This window comes from Ptychodera flava, chromosome 5 (genome assembly GCF_041260155.1).
Source record: "Ptychodera flava strain L36383 chromosome 5, AS_Pfla_20210202, whole genome shotgun sequence".
NCBI lineage: Eukaryota > Metazoa > Hemichordata > Enteropneusta > Ptychoderidae > Ptychodera > Ptychodera flava.
In genome coordinates this window covers 39,199,840-39,224,418 of record NC_091932.1, presented here as the reverse complement: position 1 = coordinate 39,224,418, position 24,579 = coordinate 39,199,840, and the positions used below count along the sequence as shown (strand labels likewise).

The 24,579-nt window shown below is 36.5% G+C and overlaps 2 protein-coding genes across 3 annotated transcripts; both read left to right on the top strand.

Annotated features, from left to right (window-relative positions):
* Positions 1–1,864: 1,864 nt before the first annotated feature.
* LOC139133893 (cytochrome P450 3A8-like) lies at positions 1,865–11,387 on the top strand. Its single transcript, XM_070700667.1, has 13 exons — positions 1,865–2,045; positions 3,155–3,248; positions 3,970–4,022; positions 4,909–5,005; positions 5,503–5,619; positions 6,176–6,264; positions 6,540–6,688; positions 7,243–7,376; positions 8,101–8,268; positions 8,644–8,864; positions 9,598–9,735; positions 10,078–10,240; positions 10,579–11,387. Exons 1-13 carry the CDS (start codon positions 1,975–1,977, stop codon positions 10,654–10,656), a joined length of 1,572 nt encoding a protein of 523 aa, XP_070556768.1. The 5' UTR covers positions 1,865–1,974; the 3' UTR covers positions 10,657–11,387.
* A 2,250-nt stretch (positions 11,388–13,637) lies between these two features.
* Positions 13,638–23,859, top strand: LOC139133892 (cytochrome P450 3A8-like). 2 transcript variants are annotated; one of them, XM_070700666.1, is made up of 13 exons: positions 13,638–13,825; positions 14,968–15,061; positions 15,770–15,822; positions 16,953–17,049; positions 17,378–17,494; positions 18,155–18,243; positions 18,475–18,623; positions 19,162–19,295; positions 19,968–20,135; positions 20,703–20,923; positions 21,667–21,804; positions 22,147–22,309; positions 22,659–23,859. In XM_070700666.1, the coding sequence occupies exons 1-13, from the start codon at positions 13,755–13,757 to the stop codon at positions 22,734–22,736; spliced, it is 1,572 nt and encodes a 523-aa protein (XP_070556767.1). In that variant the 5' UTR covers positions 13,638–13,754; the 3' UTR covers positions 22,737–23,859. The 2 variants fall into 2 exon arrangements, 1 of the variants encoding a protein (XP_070556767.1); XR_011552669.1 differs by having other exon boundaries at positions 13,639–13,825; positions 21,667–21,811.
* Positions 23,860–24,579: the final 720 nt, after the last annotated feature.

Below are 24,579 nucleotides of genomic sequence, written 5' to 3'. Positions count from 1 at the left end.
TCCTCGTGTTCTCCGGTACACGTTAGCAACATCTTCATTGCCAACTGGAGCTGCAAAATGTGATCGCACTTACTGCTATTTCCTCGTTGGTAGCTGCTTTATCATATTGAGACACAAAACGTTCAATATCGCTGTCATCGTCGGAAATATCGGAATATTGAGCAGCGTCCATGTCTACACTCCAGGAGCCAAGTAGAAACTGAGAACTTTGGCTGGGCAGTGCACGTGGTGAGAACTTCATGAACAATTAATTGATTTGAGCCAATCACATGAATCTCTTAGCATATGAAACTCAAATAAGCCAATAAAAAGTAGCCCATTCAGCACCACCTGCGCTTGCCAGGGACGATTAGAAAAAATCGAAAGGAAGCGCGTATACACGAACCAATCAGAAAACCGTTTCCTCCCACACAGATGCTCTGTTCAGTACTTGGTTCTAATTCACATGTAAATGAACGGTCGTCATTCAAGTGACATACGAAATACTGGCCAAATTTGTGTGTTTCGTGGTATAAGAGGGTTATCACAACTCGAAACGGTACATTTACGGTTGTTATCACGACACTTTTGGTCATCAGTTTTGAAAGTCACGTGGCCGCAGGCCGAGTGGCTTTTACAAACTGATGACAAAGTGCTGTGATAACAACCGTAAGCGCACCGTTACTCTTGCGATAACCTATACATAATATCACATTGAAATGTTCTTATTTGCAGTTGTAACTGCAAATATATACGAAGAACAGTAGCATCTGCGATCAGGTATTTCATGAAAAGTGCCTATGGGTGGCATTGTTACTGTTTTAATTGCAAATGCTGTCTTTCCGACAATGCGATTTTTGATATGTTTAAATTACACTTTGCTTCTATCTTCCATTGTGTCTTCAGCTAACGACTAACCACCGTCGGAACGACTCCATAGTTATAATCTGACTCTGATAAGATATCATGCCTCACTGTTAATGGATTTCTGGTGCGCTAACACCTGTAAGCACCAGGGCTATTTGAAATATGTGTCATTGGCTGCTTGTGCATTCATGTGGAGTCCATGGTAAACTCACGATCTCGCACTTGTTCTTCTGTTGGTCACTATTTAGAGTCTCTGAGTATTGTGTAAGATATGTTAATTAATGAACGCGCCGAACTCGTCTTACACTTGTTTTTAAATTTTCCCGATGTTATTGTTTGCAGCATTATCAAGTTTCAAGCAAGTTTCTTGTTACTTGTACAGGAAAATTAACAATATTTCCGACTTTGTAAGCAGCGAGATTTTGGCTATCGATGTAGTGGCGTTTGTATGGTACATGCAAGACTTAGTTTAAGTCGGTGAATTTCTAAAAAAACTTTTGTAATACTTTTCTTGTGTCTCTCCTATTTTATACAAACCTATTTGGAATTTAGCAGCCATGGCCTCAGGCCAGATTTTCCTTGCGATTAAGTGAACACGTTACCTTTGAGTCTGCGCAGTAGTGAGTTAGTTTCTGCCGGATTCACCTGTGATTCCAGGGGAAACTCCCCTGTATAGCGTTCACCCCTCTCATTGCGTTCACCCCACTCACACGTTCCCCATGAAAATAGAAGACAAATTATCGCGTTCACCCCACTCAAACATTCAAAAATCACAGACTTGAACCAAGTCTAGGTACATGCAAACCTTGATGTAGATACTCAGTTAACGTAAAATGCTAGTATCGTGTACATTAGTGTCATGACCTTAGATATAGTACCATGTAAGCAGTCGATTATTAGACACTGTAAAGTAGGTCGCATTTAAGATTTCGCAACCTATATTCTTCTTGAATGAGTCATTCATGTGCTCTGCACACTGCACAAAAAGGTGAGCGACCTTCGTGCGATGCGCGCGCACTCTCAACATTCTTACTTAAAGCCAAAGAACTGTTAAAAGTTTACATAGGCGCTAGTACCTAGTTGCAGTGAACAGTACACAGTGATTTCTGGAGTGAGATCGACTGAATCATGGAGTTGTTTGGCTTGGAAGTATCTGCCTGGATGCCGCTTTCTGTGATAGCACTGGTCCTGTTTTACTTGTAAGTATTTGACATAACATTTTGTTGGAAAAACAACACACAAAAGTCGAATAGCGTATCTCGGACAGAGAGTGGGCGATTGCAGTGTCAGCAAAAAGTCAACCAAATGACGTACTCACAAAGGCAGATGGCAAGGCAGGTGGTTGGAACACTCCTGGCGTCTACTTTTGCCCAACAACTCGAAATGTTCGTGTCAGATGAGGACATTCAACAACATTTGACATTCAAAACGGGATTTGACATTGAAAACGGTCAAGTTATGGAGACTATTGAAGGCAACACAGAAGTGTACTCAAAGGGTATTGTCTGTACTGCATTTTTTTAAATTTTGAGGTCGAATGAAAGCATTCTAAATTAGTAAAACTCACATATGCATTAGGTTTCTGTTTAAATTCGGGATTTTCGGTTTTGTTCGATGAAACAAATATTGACAGATGAACAATAAGGTTAAGGACTTCCAAGGTAAAAAAGGGAGATTAGAAGGTTTGTAATAAGTAACGTGACAGTGCAAGTGACCCATTTAGGAGTGGGGAAATCCAAGGTCGGCTGTGAAGTGCAGAACTCCGGTGTGAGATTCCCCTGTCCCTACGCTAACTATAACCATGTCAGGGCAGTGAAGCCTTCCGGTACCGCAACAGGAGCAGCTGCTATACCGTATGGAATAATCTTCACTTTAATTATAACATCGGACCAACTGGATATAATATAGAGAAAGCTGTAGGACTTCGAGTAAACTCACGCAATTTTGCGTGAATGTGAAACTATACACCGACGTTACAATATTCTTTATCAGATTCAGTGCGGGGAACGGTTTGTGTTCGACATATAGTTTGCAAGTCTGGTACAGCCTGAGTATTTCTAAAAACGTGCTTTCGGGCTAAAGAATTTGTATGCTACAAATGACAATAATTGAAACATATTTGCTAATTTAATGACAGGTAGTGCACAAAATAACACAATATATTATGTTATTTACATAGTTTTTCAGACAAAATTTCTTCTGTGTCGCGAATTTAAACAGTCACTGAAATGTTTACCATGTCAATACTATATCAGATTGAAAATGTCAACAACAAAACGCTTACATTTTGTTGTCATGCCTATCGCAGGTATGCAACATGGCCATTTTCCACATTCCGAAATATGGGAATTCCTGGACCAACACCATGGCCACTTGTAGGAAACTTCATTCAGTTGAGCACGGTGAGTTTCAAAGACCTGTCTATATCCCAGTGAGTCAGTCAGTCAATCAATTTGTATCTCCACATATCTAATTGGTCAATATGTCAGTCTTGTCTATCTTTCCTGATTACTTTCCGTCCTATAATTTCTAAGCGTCCCTCCATCTTTCAAAGTCTCTGTTTGCCTATCTGACTTTCTATTTATTTATTTAAAGTGTCTGCGAGTTTTTTGTTTACGGGTTCCTCTGAAACGAAGGGTTGTATTTTGCGGCTCAGCCGCGGAGTGTTTTAATCACATCGACACCCTTAATTGGTCCCTCGCATACGCAATAACTGCAAATATGCTTGACAACGCTATTTAGCGTTCATAGGCAATGACATTTAGCCAACGTCAATATGAATTTCAGCTCCACAAATGTAAATTGGCTTTAGGGACATCCATGTAAAGTATGACGATGCAGTAACAAAAAATTATATTGCGCGTTTAAGTTGTTGTGTAGGCAATCCTTTGTATGTTAATTGCAAAATGCAGAGGTTAATATTTCACGAAGTATCAAAGTTCGATCTCTTGTTTAACCTGTTTTATGCGTCCTGGCAATATATTTACACATTGTTTCAAGAGTCCAAAATTCTTTTTTTGAAGCACATCGCTCTACAGATATTTTGCTTGCATTTAAACTTACCAAGAGGTTTGAAATAATCTATTGAAAGTGTTTGATATCGTTACATGTATGTCTTTGTAGGGTTTTCAAGACAAAGAGATGGAGTGGCACAAGAAATACGGCAAAGTCTTCGGGTAAGTGATAGATGCTCATAAGTCATTACAAAAGTCGAAAACATTCGTAATCGGACCGCAATGTTTATTAACACAAAAAATTAAAGGCCATATAAGTTGGCTTTAGGAAACAGCATGATATCAATTGTAAGGCTACATTTTAATCAAAACGATTATTAAGCAGTAAAATAACTTTCCACTAAACCCTTTTTGTGGGGTTTGAATGGTTGTAAAACCTAAAAAGATAATGAAAAAATCCATTTTGCTGTTGAATTTTTCCATGATATCCATTTTGATGATGCTTACTAATTTTAAAACTCGGAAATCGCTGCCTTCGCGAAGTGGCATTAACATTACACCCTCTCGTTTCGTTTAGACGAACGTTAACAGGCCTACAATTCTTTGGCATCTGTGGTGTTGATATCTTTGATATAACATTTGATTTTTTACATCATTAAATGGGCTACCATCGACACATAAAACATCAATATCGACTGATGGCTAAATTTTCTCCAAAGTGTAAATTTTGCTACGATCCAACAAACAAACATTGGGTTAAATTATTTTTCAGACGACAAAATAGTTGCTATTGGAATGTGCTGTTAAATTTACATCGTCGGTTTTTTTTCCTTCAAGCCATCTTATTTGATAACAAATCGGCGATTTACAGTCAGCTGACTTGATAACCACGTAAGCGCCAGGATGACAAGCTCTATCATGCAGTGCATTTGCTGTTTAAAGGAGATTATTACTTTCTTCCTATTCATACATATCAACATGGATGCGATGCTTGCCGATTATAAAAAGCTATAAAAATCTCTTCTTGTTGTTATTTTGATTTACTTTTTAAGAGCCTTGGGACTTTGGCTCATAAATCTCATTTGGGAATTTAAAATGTTTTACCCAGGATTTACGAAGGGCGTCAACCAGTGCTTGAAGTGGTAGACCCTGAGATGTGTAAGCAGATTTGCGTCAAGCACTTCACCTCCTTTTACAACAGAAGAGTGAGTACATTAATGTTTCAGCAAACTATTAATTCTTTAACTTCTATTTGATTTGCTAACTGTCAATGTCTAAATCGCCTGGTATGGCCTATATCCAGACGATCTGAAACATTCGGAGATGTGCATGACTACAGAAGAACGTCACATCCTAGTCAATTGGTACTTCAAAAAGCCCATCCAACATTATAGAGGGTTGTGCAATGCAGAGATATTTCACAGAAGGAAACACACTGTGGCAAGCGAAATATTATTTTTGAGACTGTGTGCAACAGAGAATATAATTTATTTTAAATCTCTACATGCATTAGAAAATTAATATAAGAAATAGCACAAGGGATGACGGCGACATAAACTTTATCATTTTAGATGTAAAAGTTGGTGTTTGCATTGAGGTAAACAAATTTTATGCAATTGTGTTCTTAACATAACGTTGCATTGATATGCCTATGATGAAAGACAATGATTTTACTCATATTCAATGCTTCGATGTTTCACAGCGTATACCACTGGAAAGTAGACCATTCAACCATGGGCTGACGGTCCTCGTTGATCAAAATTGGAAGAACAAAAGGAACACTCTCACACCAGCTTTCAGCGGAGCGAAAATGAGAACTGTGAGATAACAGTCCTATTTCTGTCTAGCTTCACATCTAACGACACACGACAAAGGATAAAGTGAACAACATAGCTGTAACTGTTGATAAAGTTTTCACTAGCTTTGTGTTAACGGCAATCATAACATTTTGCGCCATAGCTACTCCCAAGCGTGTAAACATACGAATCATCATGCTTGCCAAGTCACCCTGCACACTTCTAAGCTTCATTGTTATTGTTTTGTTGACAGCCGAATCGCCGTCCTTTAATAAAGCCGGAACAGATTTCCTTATAGATGTTGTTGATACTTGTAATACGTTAATGTTTAAGCTTCTACTAATTCGTAGATTGTTTATTCTAAAGTATCACACGTAATATAGAATGAGAATATTTCGCAAAAATAAGGAACATCAAGCACAATAACAAAACATAATGATAATACAAACTTCAATATGAGAAGACTAAAAATAGAAAAGGTCCTTATCTCGAGTAACTGTAAAATGTAGGAAGTTTACGATGGGTATATCTGCACGTACATGTTCCTGTAACGGAGCATATCACATTGTATCTTCTCAGATGACTCCTATTGTAAATAGTGCTGCAGACACTATGATAAGAATTCTTGGTAAACACAGCAAAGAAGGAAAGCAAGTACAATGCAAAGAGTAAGTCATTAACTCCGAAAGACTCCAATGGATAGCGTTCCAAAACAACTGCGTTCATATTTTCGTTGCCTTTCGTCTGAAAGTCTATTATTGTAGCTACACCCAAGGCCAGGCTTGTTTTGACCTATAAATATACATTTTTATTTACTGAATTATACGACACGTGGTCAGTCAGTGATCCATGAGTCAAATACTCGTAATTCCTTTGATGAAAAGGAAACTGCACATTAAACCAACCTGTTGACCTGAAGTTGTCATTTTTTTAATTTCCTCAGCGTCTTTGGTGGCTATGTGGTTGATAGTATTGGCAGTGCTGGATTTGGAGTGGATGTGAACTCACAAGAGCAACCTGGCCATCCTTTTGTCAAGCATGTCAAGGAAGCCTTTTCCATTGACTTTTTTAATCCGGTGTTTATGGCTGTTTGTAGGTACTTTTCCTGCCTACGATATCGCTAAGTGTGTGTGTCTTGATTTAAGAATGAACATGACGTTTTAGCTAGTTCCGATAATCAAATAAAAATCATACTATAAATAACGAATCGTATGTAAATAATAATCGAACTGATAGTAGAATCGATTGCAAATAAACTTTCGCCTTCATAGGGATGTTTATCGCTTAGAATAATATTTTTACTATTTTGATTTCTTTACGAAATACTAGTATACTTGCCAGAGCTTTTATTTTCCCGGACCTTTTATTATGGACAAGTGCATATTGTTTAACGTGCCTGTTTAACCCGCCTGCAAGATCAAATGGTTTCAAATTACTTTCCCATTTGTCATTTTGCCTTGGTTAGTCATTCCTTTATCTTTAATCGTGAAATAATTTTGATAAATATGAACTCGATAAAACACGGTTATGGAGCATCAAATATGCAAATTACGGTGTGTTCTGAACGTCAACTCCTTAACCCTGCATTGTATTAATATACTAACTCTTCAACTTCTCTTTCATTTTAAATCTTAATGTAACGACAGTCCTCTTTCCGTTTGTGATACCACTCCTCAACTGGCTGAACATTGGATTTTTCAAGCAAAGAGTCATCAAATACTTCGTAAATTTAACTGAAACCACAGTCGAAATACGAAAACAACAAGATCCCTCAGAGAAGGTAGGAAAATCATAATCTTCGTTACTAACTTCTCTCTGAGTGTGTTAGAGTTCTCTGTCACAAAAAGTAGAATAATGCATCAGACATATTTCGATAGAATTTTAAAAGTTCGGAAACTACCCAAATATAACAAAGAAGAATTTTTACTGTTAACAGTAAAGTTTTCATCATAGTGCCTCTTCTATGAACTCGACCTAGGCCGTTGTAAGCGACATGCAATTTATTATGGCGGTGTGTTTGAGACAGTCGCCACTCAAAAACCCAATTTTCTGTGATTTCTATCGGACAATTAATGTAATGTTCTTTTTACTTATTTTATTTTATTATTCGTGCTCAATATTGTACAGAAATGGACGCTTTATGCATATTTAGTGCTTTTTGACGTATGGAGTCACCGAACCTGAGCCTGGATTAGCGTGCGCTGTGTAGCCTCGTTTTGAAAAAATACTACCGGGTACATTTGTTAAATATTCTTCATGTGAACATATTTACTATTTCAAAGAGTTTCATATACGAAGTTAGGGAACTCTACATGTCTTGTTCACATGTTTTTTACTTTTAGTATTTGTACATCTACCAGATTATACAATACTGCAATGTTCTTCTTTTTTGACTTTGTACAACTTCAGTAAGACACCGTTTCTTTTCATTCTTTATTATTTTACATACTGTGAAGCATCTAGTGAAATAAAGCATTCATTCCTTCATCAACTTTTTTTATCAGAAAGTCGACTTTCTGCAGCAAATGCTGGACGCCCGTGAAGTTTATGATCAATACATCAAAGAAGATGAAGCAGACGAAGATGAAAATGGAGTTCGACTTGTGAAAGATGGAAAAACAGACACACATGATTTCCATAAAGGTTTTACAAATGATGAGCTTCTGGGGCAGGTAAGAAAACTGGAGAGCAGTTATTCTTACATCTCACTAAAGAGTGGTGTGCATCCATTATATCTTCTAGATTAATTGCGGATTTGTTGATAATGAAATATCCTTAGACATACGAGAAAAATGTGGGAAAAGTATTCTTCAGGTTGAAATATTGTAATTTCTTTTAGATATTGACTTTGATTTCTACCAAATCAGTTCTCAGGCATACCCTAATGGTTCAGATACACATTTTTATAGAATATGCGATTTAAAATTATCTGATTTTGTCATTATTTTAAAATTGCAATTATTGATAAAGTTTATAAACATTTGTAGTAAATTAAATCTCTTTTGTCATGGTCATGGTCACATGACAATCTATTATTATTTCTATAGTCGTTGATATTCTTCGTGGCTGGTTATGAGACAACGAGTACCATGATGAGTTTTCTTGCCTACTCCATGGCAACCAATCCCGACGTGCAAGACAAATTGTGCGCCGAAATCGATGACGTAATGGCAAACTATGACGAAGTTACCTACGACGCTGTGTCAAAGATGCCTTATCTGGATATGGTTGTTTGCGAAACTCTCAGAATGTATCCACCTGCCATAAGGTTAGAATGAGCATTTATCATTTAATATCTGCCAAACCTTTTAAATATGGCTGCCAACTGATGAACCTGGCCTCGACTGCCATTGTCTGTAAAAGCGGCTGAAATTGCAGCAACAACATCAGCACAATAAACAAACAATACAACTTTCGGCCAAGTGCAAGCGGCGCACAATCAACATAATTTGGAGCGCGAGTTTAAGATACGCTGACATGAACATAGAAGTTTTTGTATTGACTCGGTGTAAATATTAACGACGAAACTGCATTATCGATATGGGGCTTATTTGATCTTTATATTATAATTCTTGATCAATCTTACATAATATTAGTAGGGCTGATTCTTGAACAAACAATGAGTTATATACCTCATGTGATGAACAATACAACTATATTAGAAATACATACTATTTTTGATGATGATCCGAATGATAAAAATGATGATGATGATGATGATGATGATGATGATGATGATTATGATTATTATTATCATCATCATCATCATGAACGTCATCATCATTGGCATAATGACAGAGTTTAGCCTGGATCAGAAATTAAAGTGATTGTAGATTCATTGTGGATTGAGTGAATGTAAATGCCTGATATCGGAAGAAACCACTTAAATGTCTTACAATTGTTTCTGTGTGCAATCTTATTCATTATATATACATGTCGACCTATTTAGGATAAATAGTTCTAACTGCCAATGCTAAAGTAACGGGTTTCTTCTTAAACAGATTTGACAGAGAGTGTAATGAGGATGTCACAATCTCTGGGATTCACATTCCGAAGGGAATGTTCATTGCAGTGGCGATCTATGCAATCCATCATGATCCAAATATTTACCCTGAACCTGAGAAATTCATCCCGGAAAGGTAGGCGGTTGGTTTTTCATATCATGTTATCGCTACACATTTCTGATATCAACGGTTAGTCACAAAGTAGTACGTGAAGCTCATGGATGACTTCGAAAACAAGCATTCGAAAGATATTCTTTCAAACAACTGTTACTGCGAAGTTCTCAATATTTTTTCAAATTATCCTACGTTATTGAGGGACAAAGAGAAAATTGCTATGATGTATTAATACATTTTGTGCGATGTAAACCAGCTTAATCACAATGTGAAAGACACTTAAAACAACCATGTGATATAGTACAGTATTACCAGAACATTTAATGCTCACATTACTTGCAAAATATAATGGCATTTCTTAAGATTCACCAAAGAAGAGAAAGAGAAACGTCATCCTTACGCATGGCTGCCGTTTGGAGCTGGTCCTCGTAACTGTATCGGAATGAGATTTGCCTTGCTGGAAGCTAAGATTGGCCTTGCCCGTATATTCCAGGGATTCACCTTTGAACCTTGCGCCGAGACTGAGGTATGAACTGATTAGAACTGACGTTTCTACGAAGAAGCATATCAAGTAAATGGCATCATGCATGCTGGATGTTATCATGTTATCATTAACGTTTTAAAGGTCTGGTAAAGTAAAGGGTTTACAAGTAGAAGAAATTGAATGAATGAATGAACGAATGCTGATGCTGATGCTGATGATGATGATGATGATGATGATGATGATGATTTTGATGATGATGATGATGATGATGATGATGATGATAATGATGATGAATACTGTCTTTTTGATGTTATCATTATGACCATGAACTTTCTGTGATGTCTTTAGAGTTTCCAAAATGTCTCTAATCTCTTTATCAGATACCTCCAAAGCTAGGCAAGGCTGGATTTCTTACCCCACCGGCTGGAGTTAAACTCACAGTAAAGGCAAGAACATGAAGTGGAAAGCTATTTCAGTATCGACATCACTTAAATGGTTGACGGATGTGAGCCATTACCTACGTGCAAACTTTATGTCTTATGCAACTCCAACAGTATAAGAACAAGGAAATCTAGATTTTCCGAAAATGAAGAAGCTTCGATATTTAGAGTTGTTCTGAGCTTTTTATTGATCATATTAGGTAGCCAATATTGTATTCAAATGATGATACAGAGCTCTGTACACGTAGTATTTTTAAATGACAATAATGTAGTTGCTAAATAATTCCTTACTTCAAAACATCTGTATAATATTGTCCAATATATATTCAGAGGACGTACTTTTGATATATATTCTATAATGGCGATATTGATGCCTTCAGCAGTTTGTTTAGCCGTACATCGTCAGTCAAGTTATTTAGTTGATTCATCATTTATTTGTTAAGTTTTCACCAGAATCCGTTTGTCTTTGACGACTTGACTCCATAGAAATCCGGCTAGCCTTATGCATGATAGCCGCTCATGAGCGACCCCAAAACGATCATGAGAGATTGCGCAATTGTATTTTCCTGGATACATTTTGCCTAATAGTAAAAAATTGAGGATGGTAACTTTTCCAAAATTATGTTTCTGGAAGTAAAAGACATTACCTATGTTCCACTGAATAAAACCCTATATCTTTGAAATGTTTGACTGAATAATAATAGCAAATTTTGTAAAAAATAAATTATGCTCTTCATTCTTACACTGTTTCTATTGTTTCAAGGATCTTTACTGTGCGAAGTTTTAGTTTTGTTTTATTGTACAATGACAATCCTGGCATTTTATTTTCTGTATAAACTTGAAATGAATGGCTTGTAATGTTAATTTTCTGTGATATTCGTAAAAGACGGTGACATCCTTTTTTCGGCAAATCAAGTTGAGTGACCCTTCTCTTTTTCTTTAATCTGTCATCATTTCGCTATACCCGATTTCGAGATTCTCCAGTCCAAAACGTACGATAATAGTTTCAATTTTTCTGATCTTACATCCTTAAAGACGAGACTAGAAATTAATGTTTTCAATACTGAAGAATAAGTTTGCTGCGATAAAAGTCATGAAAGCACGGCATATTCGGGTGCATTAAACGTAGCCATCGCATCAAAAATGTAAAGTGCTGATAAAGTTTTTACATGACTGTTTCTAAGAAAATGAAAAACGATCAAGAAACTATGCCGTAAAAAGTTTTCATGACACAATTTTGTCATCTGTTCGTGATTAATAACAAATTCGTAATAAATGAGTGTTCATCGGATTACGTCTCAGACACAGTGCAATGTCTAAAAGTGGGTAATTAACTGAACATAGTCTAAAGGGGTGAAATAAAGAAAACGAATTTACAACTACATCCGGGTTAATATTTTAGACAACTGACCTGCCGAGGTAGGGATTGAAAATTAATTTCGTATCAGCATGCACACTGTGCACATCATTTTTTCATCAACATGCACCAGACTTTAATTATCTGCACCACTGTAAGAGTTAAAGTTTATCATCAGAATATGTTAACTCCCCATCCCAGTCGATCGTCCCATGAAAGTTCCTCTGACAGTTGCGACGTAGATAATGGCATGACTAGGCTACATGTGCGTTGACACATTTCTACCGATCTCGTACTACTGCCTGAATTTTCATAGCACGACTAGAGATTCTATTTATATGGCTTCTCTGATACCCGCTTGATCCCAAAATTTAGAAGGGTAATATTATTTCCCATGTGTCCAATTAATTAAAATTTCAAAATGAAAACTCACAGAATGAAAACAATGCCATACGACTGACATCAACGATTGGTGCCTAGAAAACACTAGAGGCCATAGGTGAGGCCCTCGGCCCTCTAGTACAGTGTTGTTTGTGAGATGTATACACGTATCGTTGTATTACTAGGCGAGACTCCAGAAGACCTTGGCCCTCACTTGGCTTTTTAATCTAACTTCCGCGTTGATTTTATAACCGCTCAATTCGTAATTCGGATTTTGTTTTAGTTTTGGCAAGAAATCAAAATGTAATGAAAAATTGACCGCATAAAACGAAAGAAAATGATAATCCAGAATTTCATGGTAAAGTAAAGATTAGACCCTCATTATTTTCAACCCGCACGGCGTGCAGATTGCTTTGAAATCACCTTCACCAACGTGAAGGTAAAATTGACTTGCACAGTGCATGGTGTATCCGGTTATTTCGAATCCAGCGCGGTGATACTTCGTGTAACAAAGTTCAGTGCTTTCAGATTTTATTTCAATGTAATTTTTTTAAACTTTACGAATTTACAGCAATAAATGAAAAATGTATACGACGAGCAGTTATGGTAGGATCTATGATCACAAATTTCATGAAAAGTCCGTAGAATTGGTGCATGGGTACTTTTTTTTGTTGGAAAAGTTGTCAATCCGGTTTTTGATATGTTTAAATCACCTATTGTCTCTATTTTCCACTGAACTAATACTCCATCTAACCAGTTTCGATCCAGCTGGATAATCTGACTCTGATAATAAGATCAAACCAAACTGGTAATTGATTCCAGGGCGATAATACCTGTACGCACCGAGGCGATTTGATATATGTGTCATCGGTACATTCGTGAATTTATAATAACAATTATTCTGATGCTGCACACTTGTGCCTACATGCAGAACTGAAAAAGTTTTTAGAAAAGAACCTTCAAGGATACAAATCATAGAGAATTGTGCGTAATTTATTGTACTGCGAGGTGTTAGTGTAGAGGTTCTTCCACCAGTGGTAAATCGTTGTCATAAGTTGGACTTGTTCACCACGCTGGTTTCAGCATTTATAGGTTATCGTGATGCCAGTATCAGTGTCGTAACATTTATCCAGTAAGTGGGACACACTTGCAAAGTAGGTCGCGCTTAAAGTTTTCGTGACCTTTATTCTTCTCGAATGAGTCATTCATATGCTCTGCACAAAAAAGGTGAGCGACCTCTTTGTGATGCGCGCGCACTAGTATTTAGAGCAAGGGAACTGATAAGAGTGTACATACGTGTATACAACACTTCCATTAACATTTATGGAAGTCGCATCGAACAGTGCACAGTAATTTCTGGCGTGAGATCGACAGAATCATGGAGTTGTTTGGCTTGGAAGTATCTGCCTGGATGCCGCTTTCTGTAATGGCACTGGTCCTGTTTTACTTGTAAGTATTTGACATAACATTTTGTTGGAAAACAACAGACAAAAGTCGATGTTAGCGTATCTCGGACAGAGAGAGCGAGTGCGACTGCAGTGTCAGCAAAATGTTGAACCCAATGGCGTACTCAAAAAGGGAGCTGGTATAAGCCTGGTGATAAGAGCACTCTTGGCGACTACTAGTGCCGGACAATAACTTAAATATCTCTGTGTCAGACGACGACAATACATTTGACATTCAAAACGGTCAAGTAATGGTGACTGTAGAAGGCAACACAAGTCACGTTATAACGGACGAATCTTTTTCAAAAGGTCACAGAAGGGTACACTCCGTACCGCATTTTTAAAAACGTGATGTCAAATCAGAGCAGTGAAACTCGTATATTCTTCAGGTTTCTCATATAAAGTCGGGACTATTGGTTTTGTGCGATGAAACGGATATTTGTAGATCCAACAATAAGATCTGGGACTAAAAGGTAATGCAGGAACATATTAAGACGATTGGAATCAAAAATTGGTAACGTCAGGGCGCAAGTGACCCTGTGAGAGCGGGAAAATCCAAGGTCAACTGTGAAGTGTAAAAATTCGGGACAAAATTAGTCCTTCCCCCTATGCTAACTATAACAATGTAAGGGCAGTGTTGACTTTTCCGGTACTGAATTAGCAACAGGTATATTTGCTTGTCGTTTTATTAGTTTTTGATATACTGAGCTTGTAAGTCAAATATTTCATAAAGACAAGAATAGAAAAGAAACGAAACGAAAACATCTTCACTATAAAAATATCGTGGACATCTAACAGAATACTGTTAGAGAGAAAGCTATTGGACTTTGAGAAACTCACACCATGTTGTGTAAATGTGTAAGTGTACAATGACATTAGTACAGTCGTCATCGGATTCAGTTCGGGGCAACGGTTTCTGTCAGATATGTAGTTTGCAAGTTTGGTACAGAATTTCTAGAATCCTGCTTTCTGCCAAAGAATTTGCAATCAACAAATGAAAATAAAGGGAATATGTTTGCTAATTTGATGCCACGCGATGGCGTGGTTGCCATAGTTCGTCAGATGAACCTTCCTTCGTGACGCGAATTTAAACATTAACTGTAATGTTCATTGTCATTAGTACAAGTTGTCTCATGTCTCTCATAGGTATGCAACATGGCCATTTTCCACATTCCGAAACTTGGGAATTCCAGGACCAGCACCATGGCCGCTTTTAGGAAACTTCATTCAAATTAGCACGGTGAGTTTCGAAGATCTATCTAAAGCAAAGTCAGTTAATCAATTAATTTGTACATCTGCATACCGTGATATATGTCTTTCTTTTTCCTGTATAGTCCAGGCTAGCCTTTCTTTCTCTCTTGTTTAGCTACATAGATAGTCTGTATAACTTCCTGATTGACAGACAATTCATGTTGTTCCATACATATCTGTTCTATCTTTCCTGGATCATGTGCTGTTCTATAAAATTGAATTTCTAAGCGTCCCTCCATCTTTCTATTTCTCTGTTTGACTTTCAGATTTTCTATTTATTTAGTTGTATAAGAGCTCTGTTTTACGTATCGCTTTGAAATGGGATAAACGGTTTTATTTTACGGTTGTCTTTAAAAATTAATTAAATTAAATTAAAAATTAAATTTAAAAATGGCGATGCATTAACCAAAAGATGATAGTGCGCTCTTAAGTTGTCAACGGTAATCCTCTGCGTGTTAATTACGAAAAGCAAACCTAAACATGTGGTAAAGCTGGAAAGTTCGACCTTCAGTTTAACTCGAAAGGGGTACGGACACAAGCTATATGCGTCATGACTATAAATATTTTGTTTTAAGAATCCAAAGTTCCTGCTTTGAGACATATCGCTCTACAGATATGGTTTGCTGGCATTTAAAGTTAATTCGTTCGAAATCATTTGTTGTATGCGTTATATTTTATTACATGTGTGTATTTGTAGGGTGTCCAATTCAAAGAGATGGAGTGGTATAAGAAATACGGCAAAGTCTTCGGGTAAGTGCTAGGCAATTGATTAAAGTCGAAACATTCGCAATTCCAGGATATTGGCGTATCACACCTTGATGCTAATAAATACACAGATATGAACTATACGCCATAAAAGTTGGCTGATGGAAAAGCGTCGGTGCAAATTGCAAGAACTCATTCCCATCACAACTATTTTTGAGTCTGAAAATTAATTTCCATTGAATTCCGTTTTGTGATATTTCAATCATAACGTATATTTTTGCCTACAAAAATAATCAAAAATCACTTTTCCTAAATTTTCACGATAGCCATTTTAATTATGCTGTAAATCATATCTATGTTGGACTTATTCAAAGATACCAGCATCACAAGTAAAACGCCGACTGTCACAGATTTCGACTTCAGAATTGTTGAAAAGGAGGGTCAAGGCTGTCGTCAATCCTCTTATAGAGGGATCAGTACCCCAACTACTGCCCCATGGTGTCTCCCATATCTTCTTGGAAACAATTAAAATGCTTAGAAATATAATTTTTGGGAACTAGATTTTCAAACCAAAAATAGCTGCCATTGTGGTTCCTAGAATAGAATTCTTTGATATCTGTGATTTTGATATCCTTGAATTAATACAACGTATATATGACTTTTTACACAATCAAATTGGCTACCATGGAAACATGTGAAACATCAACATTACTGTTTTGTTTTCTTTCTAGGCCAAATTATCTCTACTATAATAATTTTGCAACGATCCAAAACTTTCAAACAGAAATTGGCAAAAATTAATTTTCAGACTGAAAAATAGTTATGATTGCAATGTGGCCTTATCTTAATATCACTCTGTTCCTTCCAGCAATTTTTTTCGACTGCAAATTGTCAAAATTCATTCCGCTGACGTGGGAATTGCGTCAGCCCCAAAATGACGAATCTCCATCTTGGATAGCATTTGCTATGTTTAACTTTACAGAAAACAAAAAGAGTCAAAAAAGGAATATTATTTTCGTTATAATTCATACAGGTCAGCAAGGATATAATGTTCGTAGCTCCTCCATAACGAGCAAACCATAAATTTCCTCTTTACTGTTGTTGATTTATGTTTTAAGATTCTTGTCAATATGACTTACAATAAGCTTATTACGTATTTGAAATTCTTTACCCAGGATTTACGAAGGTCGTCAAGCAGTGCTTGAAGTGGTAGACCCTGAGATGTGTAAGCAGATTTGCGTCAAGCACTTCACCTCCTTTTACAACAGAAGAGTGAGTAGATTAATGCTCGAGCCGAATATTAATTCTTTAACCTCTATTTGATCAGCTCTGTGCAATGTCAATGCTTTTTAATGGCTTTTCCTGTCTGAGATTTATCTAGAGGGCCAAGAAAATTTGGAGATGTGCTTACAGAGGAACGATTCTAGTATCGTGCAAAGCACAAATATTTTTCTGGCCAGCCAAATTGTATTAATTCTGAATTAATATTTGCATTAAGGTAAACTTACTGTAATCGTGTACTTATTGAGACCTTGCATTGATATACTTGCAATGAAATGATAATAATTGTACTCATCATCAATGCTTTGATGTTTCACAGCCTTTTCCACTGGAAAGTAAACCATTCAACCATGCTCTGTCCGTCCTCGTTGATCAAAATTGGAAGAACAAGAGAAACACTCTCACACCAGCTTTCAGCGGATCGAAAATGAGAACTGTGAGATAACATCCTGTTTCTGTCTAGCTTCACGTCTAATGACACACGACAAAGGAAAAAGTGAAAAACATAGCTGTAACTTTTGATAACTGTTTTACTAGTTTTGTTTCAACAGCATTCATAGTTTTTTGTGCTATAGCTACTCGTAAGCATATAAACGTACGAATCATCGTGCCTGTCAAGTCACAATGCACACATGTAAGCTTTATTGTTATTGTTGACAGGACATTTTTTCTTTAATAAAACCATAACACAGGTTATGTTAACGAAAATTATAAGAAAATAATATTACAAAGTAACTGTATCAGATTTCTTTTATTTTGTTAATACTTGTAATACGTAGATGTTAAGGCTTTACTAATTCGAAGACTGGATCGCAGACCATTTTGCAAAAATAAAGACGTATCAAAGACAACAATAAAACATAATACAAGCTGAAATGTGCCAATTTGTGGGACGACTTAAAATAGAGAGCGCGATCTAAACATCACAATGGAGAGGGCACGCCATGGAAATCTCATTTTATGAATTATTTTATGAATTAAACCACAGTCTGTGATTAAACATTACGTATAGGGTCCTTACCTCGACAAACTAAGATAAAGAGGGAGTTTCATGTACATGTCAAGTGACAAAGCATGTCATACTGTATCTTCTCAGATGACTCCCATCGTCAATAGGGCTGCGGAGACCATGATAAGAATTCTTGGTAAACACAGCAAAGAAGGAAAGCAAGTGCAATGCAAAGAGTAAGTCATTAACTCCGAAAGACTCCGATGAAATACGGTTCACAACAACCGCGTTCATGTTTGTCTTCGAATTGTCGTAGCGGCGCCCCAGGACAGGCGTATGGATATACATTATTCGAAACCTGCTAACTCAACGATCCGTGAATCACATACAGGTATTTCCTTTATGAAAATAAAATTACACACTTAGCAACCAGCCGACCTGAACTTGTCTTTGTTTAATTCCCTCAGCGTCTTTGGTGGCTATGTGGTTGATAGTATTGGCAGTGCTGGATTTGGAGTTGATGTGAACTCACAAGAGCAACCTGGCCATCCCTTTGTCAAGCATGTCAAGGAAGCCTTTGCCTTTGACTTTTTTAATCCAGTGCTCTTGGCTCTTTGTAAGTAGCTATCCCGCCAATGACATGGCTAAGTGTATGTGCCTTGTTTTGCTATTGATCGTGACGGATCAGCTAGTTCGAGTAATGTTTAAAAATCATAATTTAATCAGAGAATTATATAACAAATCATAATCGGAATAACTGTAGGTTTCAAAGAATATTTATAGTCTAAAATTACGGGTTTTTAAATTTTTTTTCGAAATACACTAACTAGAGTTTTTATTTTCACCAGTTCCTTATGTAAAAGTGTCTAATCGCACACATCCGCATCTGTTCAATACGACTGCAATATCAAATGGTTTCAACTCACTTTTCGATTTTTGTCATGTTGTTTGAAGGAATTATCCTATGTCTGCCTTTCATGCATCTTTAACTCATGGAATAATTATGATAAACATAAAGTCGACTAAATATTGTCATGGAGCATCAAATATGCAAATTATAGTGTGTTGTAAATATCCCATCTGCAATCCTGCGTTTTGTTTAAATATATGTCAACTCTTCAACCGCTCTTTTATTTTACATCTGAATCCCACAGTCCTTTTTCCGTTTGTGATACCAATCCTGAACTGGCTGAATATTGGAATATTCCCAAGAAGAGTCATCAATTATTTCGTAAATTTAACTGAAACAACAGTCGAAATACGAAAAAACCAAGATCCTTCAGAGAAGGTAGGAAATCAAAATTTCTCTGTTGAAGAATAGATAACAGCATTGGATACACTACGATAGAACGTGTGACATCAGTGGGAAAGTAGCATTTGCTATTTGAAACGATGTAAAAGCATAAGATTGTATTTAGGATATACAATGAAATTGAAAACCAATATAGGAAGCCAATTTAGGAAAGCGGGATGGACAGTTCTAGAACTTGTAAAAGATTACTGACTTGACCTCGGTCAAGGCTGTTGAAAGCAACGAGCAATAACCAAGATGGCGGTCCGTAAGACACGGTTGCCCAGCTAAAATGCGACTCCATGTGTCGATTTTTATCACATAATTGATTTAGTGGTTTTCTTTTACCAACAGTTTGGATCATTCGTGCTACAAATTTTACAGAAGTTGGTGTGTTATGCACATTTTATGGTTTTAATGCATTTACTATCATCATCAAACTTGAGTCTATAGTGTACGCTGATTAGCCTTGAAGAAATACAATATCAAGTAAATATTTCCCATGTAAAGATAGTTACTATAATATTTAGTAAGTTCCCGAACTGACAAATAAACGTTGAAATGAAATCGAAGAGTTTTATGTCCGAAGAAAGCGTACCTAACATGTTGTATTCACATTAATTTTTTACTTTGCTATAGTTAAAATAATTGTACATTTCTTTGTACTAGAAAGTCGACTTTCTGCAGCATATGTTGGACGCCCGTGAAGTATATGATCAATACATCAAAGAAAATGAAGCAGAAGATGATGAGAATGGAGTTCGACTTGTGAGAGATGGAAAATCGGACACACATGATTTTCACAAAGGTTTTACAAATGATGAGCTCGTGGCACAGGTAAGAAAACTGGAAAGCAGTTATTACATCGCGCTAAAGAGTGGTGTGCATCGATAACACTCTCTACAGTGTATATCAATTTGTTTATATTAAAATACATTCTTCGACAAAAGAAGATATGTGGAACTGTATGCTTTAGGTTAATATGTTCTAATTTCCTTTAAGTTATTGACTTGGATTTAATTTCTTACGAATAAGTTTTCACTCATACATTTGTGTTTTAGAAATACGTATCATTGATGTCAACTTGTGGAGTACTGATATCTAGTTTTTTATAGAATATAGTCTTGATTACGAGATTCACAACGATCCGATATTGTCATTATTTTCATTTGCAATTATTGTTAATGTTCAAATGTTAATTTGAAGTAAATTTCCTCTCTTTTGTCATTTATTTCTCTTGTCATTTATTTCTGTCATTGTGCTCATTATTCTATCAAATTTAAGATGTAAAATCAAACGTAACACTGATCTATTAACAAGATAACTAGATATAAATATTCAATCGTTCATGTCTTAGTACTATGTGAAACATGGTCACATGACAATCCATTATTACTTTTATAGTCATTGATATTCTACGTTGCTGGTTATGAGACAACGAGCACCATGATGAGTTTTCTTGCTTACTCCATGGCAACCAATCCAGACGTGCAAGACAAATTGTGCGCTGAAATCGATGACGTTATGGCAAACTATGACGAAGTTACCTACGACGCTGTGTCTAAGATGCCTTATCTGGATATGGTTGTTTGTGAAACTCTCAGAATGTACCCGCCTCTCGTAAGGTTAGAAAATGCATTTATCACCTGATATATGGGAAAACTTTGAAGTATGACTGACAACATCTAGGCCTCGACTGCCACTTGTCTGGAAAGGCGGCTGAAAGTGCTGCAAAGACAACGTCAGTACAATGAATTAAAAAACGTACGATCCTCTGAATACGGCATTTTCCGCATGTTTAGAGCTAGCGTAAAATACGCACGTTAACATTGAAACTTTTGCCTTGAGCTGGTGTAAATAACTACGAAAACACAACATTGTGGGCAGGAGAGCTAATTTGAGCTAGAAAGCAATCGGGATCGACTACACAGAAGTAAAAAAGTCAGTTGATATAATGCGCGACAAAAACGATGAGATGCTGAACGATAACAACATTAGAAAATATGTTAATATAAATGATGATGGTTCTGACACGATGGCGATGATGATGATAATGATGATAATGATGATGATGATGATGCTGGTGATTATTGTTGTTATTACCATAATTATACCGATCATAAACATTTATAATCATCATCAGCATTGGGATAATGACGGATTCTATCCTGGATCGGAAAGAAAGGTTCGTAATTGTAATTTGACATTTACTTGGAGTGGCTGCTATGCCTCATATCGAAAGAAACCTAAAAATATAAATTCCTCACCACCGTTTCTGAATGTGATCTAATTCCGTAATTATATGCGTTAACCTATTTAGGAGAATTAGTTCTGACTGCAAATACTAATTGGGTTAATTCTTAAACAGATTTGACAGAGAGTGTAATGAGGATGTCACAATCTCTGGGATTCACATTCCGAAGGGAATGTTTGTTGTAGTGGCGATCTATGTAATCCACCATGATCCAAAGATCTACCCTGAACCTGAGAAATTTATCCCGGAAAGGTAGGCAGTGAGTATTTCATATCATGTTATCGCTACACATTTCTGATTTCAACGCTGAGTCACAAAATACTGCATGGAGCTCATGAGAGACTTCTGTAACAAGCATTCACAGATGTGCTTTTAAACATCTGTTGCGTTGAAGTTCTCAATATTTTTCAAATTATCCGACGGTATGTAGTGACAATGTACAAATCGCTATAATTTAATTGTACTTTCTGTGGGATAAAACAATGGACAATAGATATAACCATAAAACACAAGCAGCAACAATAATGGTGAAATCCAATACTAGAAGCATATTTAATGCCTACATTATTTGCAAAATATATGATATTTCTTTAGATTTACCAAAGAAGAAAAAGAGAAACGTCATCCTTACGCATGGCTGCCATTTGGAGCTGGTCCTCGTAACTGTATCGGAATGAGATTTGCCTTGCTGGAAGCTAAGATTGGCCTGGTCCGTATTTTCCAGCGATTCACCTTTGAACCTTGCGCCGAGACTGAGGTATGAACAGTTTAGAACCGATGATTCTACGAGCAAGTATTTTGAGTAAATGGCATGACGTATACTACAGAACAGACAGGTGGATGATGTAATCATTTTTAAGCATGTACATAAACGTTTACTTAATGCAAGGTTGGTAAAGATTTAAAGTCTAGGAGTCGAATAAATGAATGGATGGACGACAACTACGACGATGATGACGATGATTATGATGATAGTAATGATGATGTATGTGATGAATACTGACTGTTGTTGATGTTATTAATAGTAGTAGAAGTAGTAGTATGACAATGAACTTTCTGTTATGCCTTTAGAGTTCCAGGAATGTTTTTTTTTCTCCTTATACTAGATACCTCCAAAGGTCGGCAAGTCGGGATTTCTAACCCCACCGGCTGGAGTTAAACTCATCGTAAAGGCCAGAACATGAACTGGAAAGCTATTTCAATATCGACATCACCTGGTTGAAGGATGTGACCCATTACCCACGTGCAAACTTTGTGTGTGTTATGCAACTCCCACAGTATTAGAACAAGGGAATCTAGATTTTCCGAAAATGAAGAAGCTTCGATATTTAGTACTTGTACTGAGCTTTTTCATATAAAGCAACCAATAGTGTATTCCAATGATGATAGAGTTATATACACGTAGTATTTCCTTAATCGCAATAATGTTGTTTTCATCAATTATTGCTGAAAAATTCCTACCTTCAAATGTCAGTATACTTTTGTCTTTACATGTTTTCAGAGCAAATACTTTTCAATAGTACCTTCAATTGTTTCTTGAAATTAAAGTAATGGAGAATATCCGAAATTGCTTTATCCGCACCGAAAAATGATGAGGCTGCTGAGATAAAAATACGCACTATACATATTTGAATACATTAAAAACGTAGTTGTATCATCAGAAACGTAGTAAATGAGGTGAAACTTTTATTTGAACATGGTCATTATGAAATATTGCGAATTGTTCCTACAAAAAACTGTAGGTAGAACATACATAGTTCATACATATATTCAGAGCGCAAACTTTGCGTTGATATTTAGTTGAACTGTACGCGACGAAAAAATGATTATGTATTGCGCAGTTGTTCGACGCTACCTTTCACGGTCGACATATAAATACTCTGCAGTGGTAAAAGTGATGCCTTCGGCAATTTGTTAAGCCTAAAATCCTTTGTCAAAATTAAATTGATTTAACATTTTATTGTAAAGTTTTCGCCTAAATCTGTCAGTCTGGGCCGACTTGAGATAATCGAATTTCAGCTTGGACGATGTATAATGGCCGCTGATGAGCGCCTCAAAAAGCGATCATAAGAGATTGTGCAATTTCAAAGTCCTTGATACATTTCAAGTAATGCTAAAAAAATTGAGCCTAGTGACATTTACAAAACAATTATGTTTTTAAAGTACTAGACATTACTTAGAACTTGTAAAGTTTGACAAAATTGACAATTGTAGAGGATTGTATTATTTTACCGATCAAAACTTCATCTATGAAATGTTTGATATAATAATGGCAAATTTGGTAAATAATAAATTACGCCGTTTATTCACACATTGCTTCTTGTATTTAAATAATCTTTACCGTGCGTACAATGAGTATATGGGCATTTCATCCACTGCACGGACTTGAAATGAACCGGTGACTTTATATTACAAATTCGGTTCCTTGAGCCTTTTTCTTCAATTTTTCCATTCCGATATGCCTGATTTTAGAAAACCCTTCATCATGAAATGTATGACAATAGTTTCAATTTTTCTGATCACACACCCTTAGAAACAAGATTAGAAAGTATTCGCTTCGACACTGAACAATGAGTTTGCTTGATCAAAACTATCAAAGCGGCGCATATTAGAATCCGTTAGCCATTACAAAAAAGCACCGGGGCGATTTGAAATCTGTCATCGGTTCGTTCGTTCATTCACACTTTGCCTGAATACATGGGTTTGTGTGCCCGAGAGCAGGTGACAATTTGCCTGACGCCAGGAGGGCAAATTGCTGCGAGGGCACATAGACCCATGTATTCAGACAATAATATTTTTATTACATGCCTCTTCACAGTTAATGCTAAATGACATTTAGTTACACGCAGGGCATTTTCAAACAATTTTACCGTTATCGACAAGCATCCAACATATTTTAACGAAAGTAAAAATATTTTGTGCGCGCATTAATATAATTTTACATCTAGCGTTAAGCGTCTACTTTGACGTCAAAAACGCCGAAGGGCTTCACTGGACCGTGTAACCATGGCAACCGGTCAGTATATC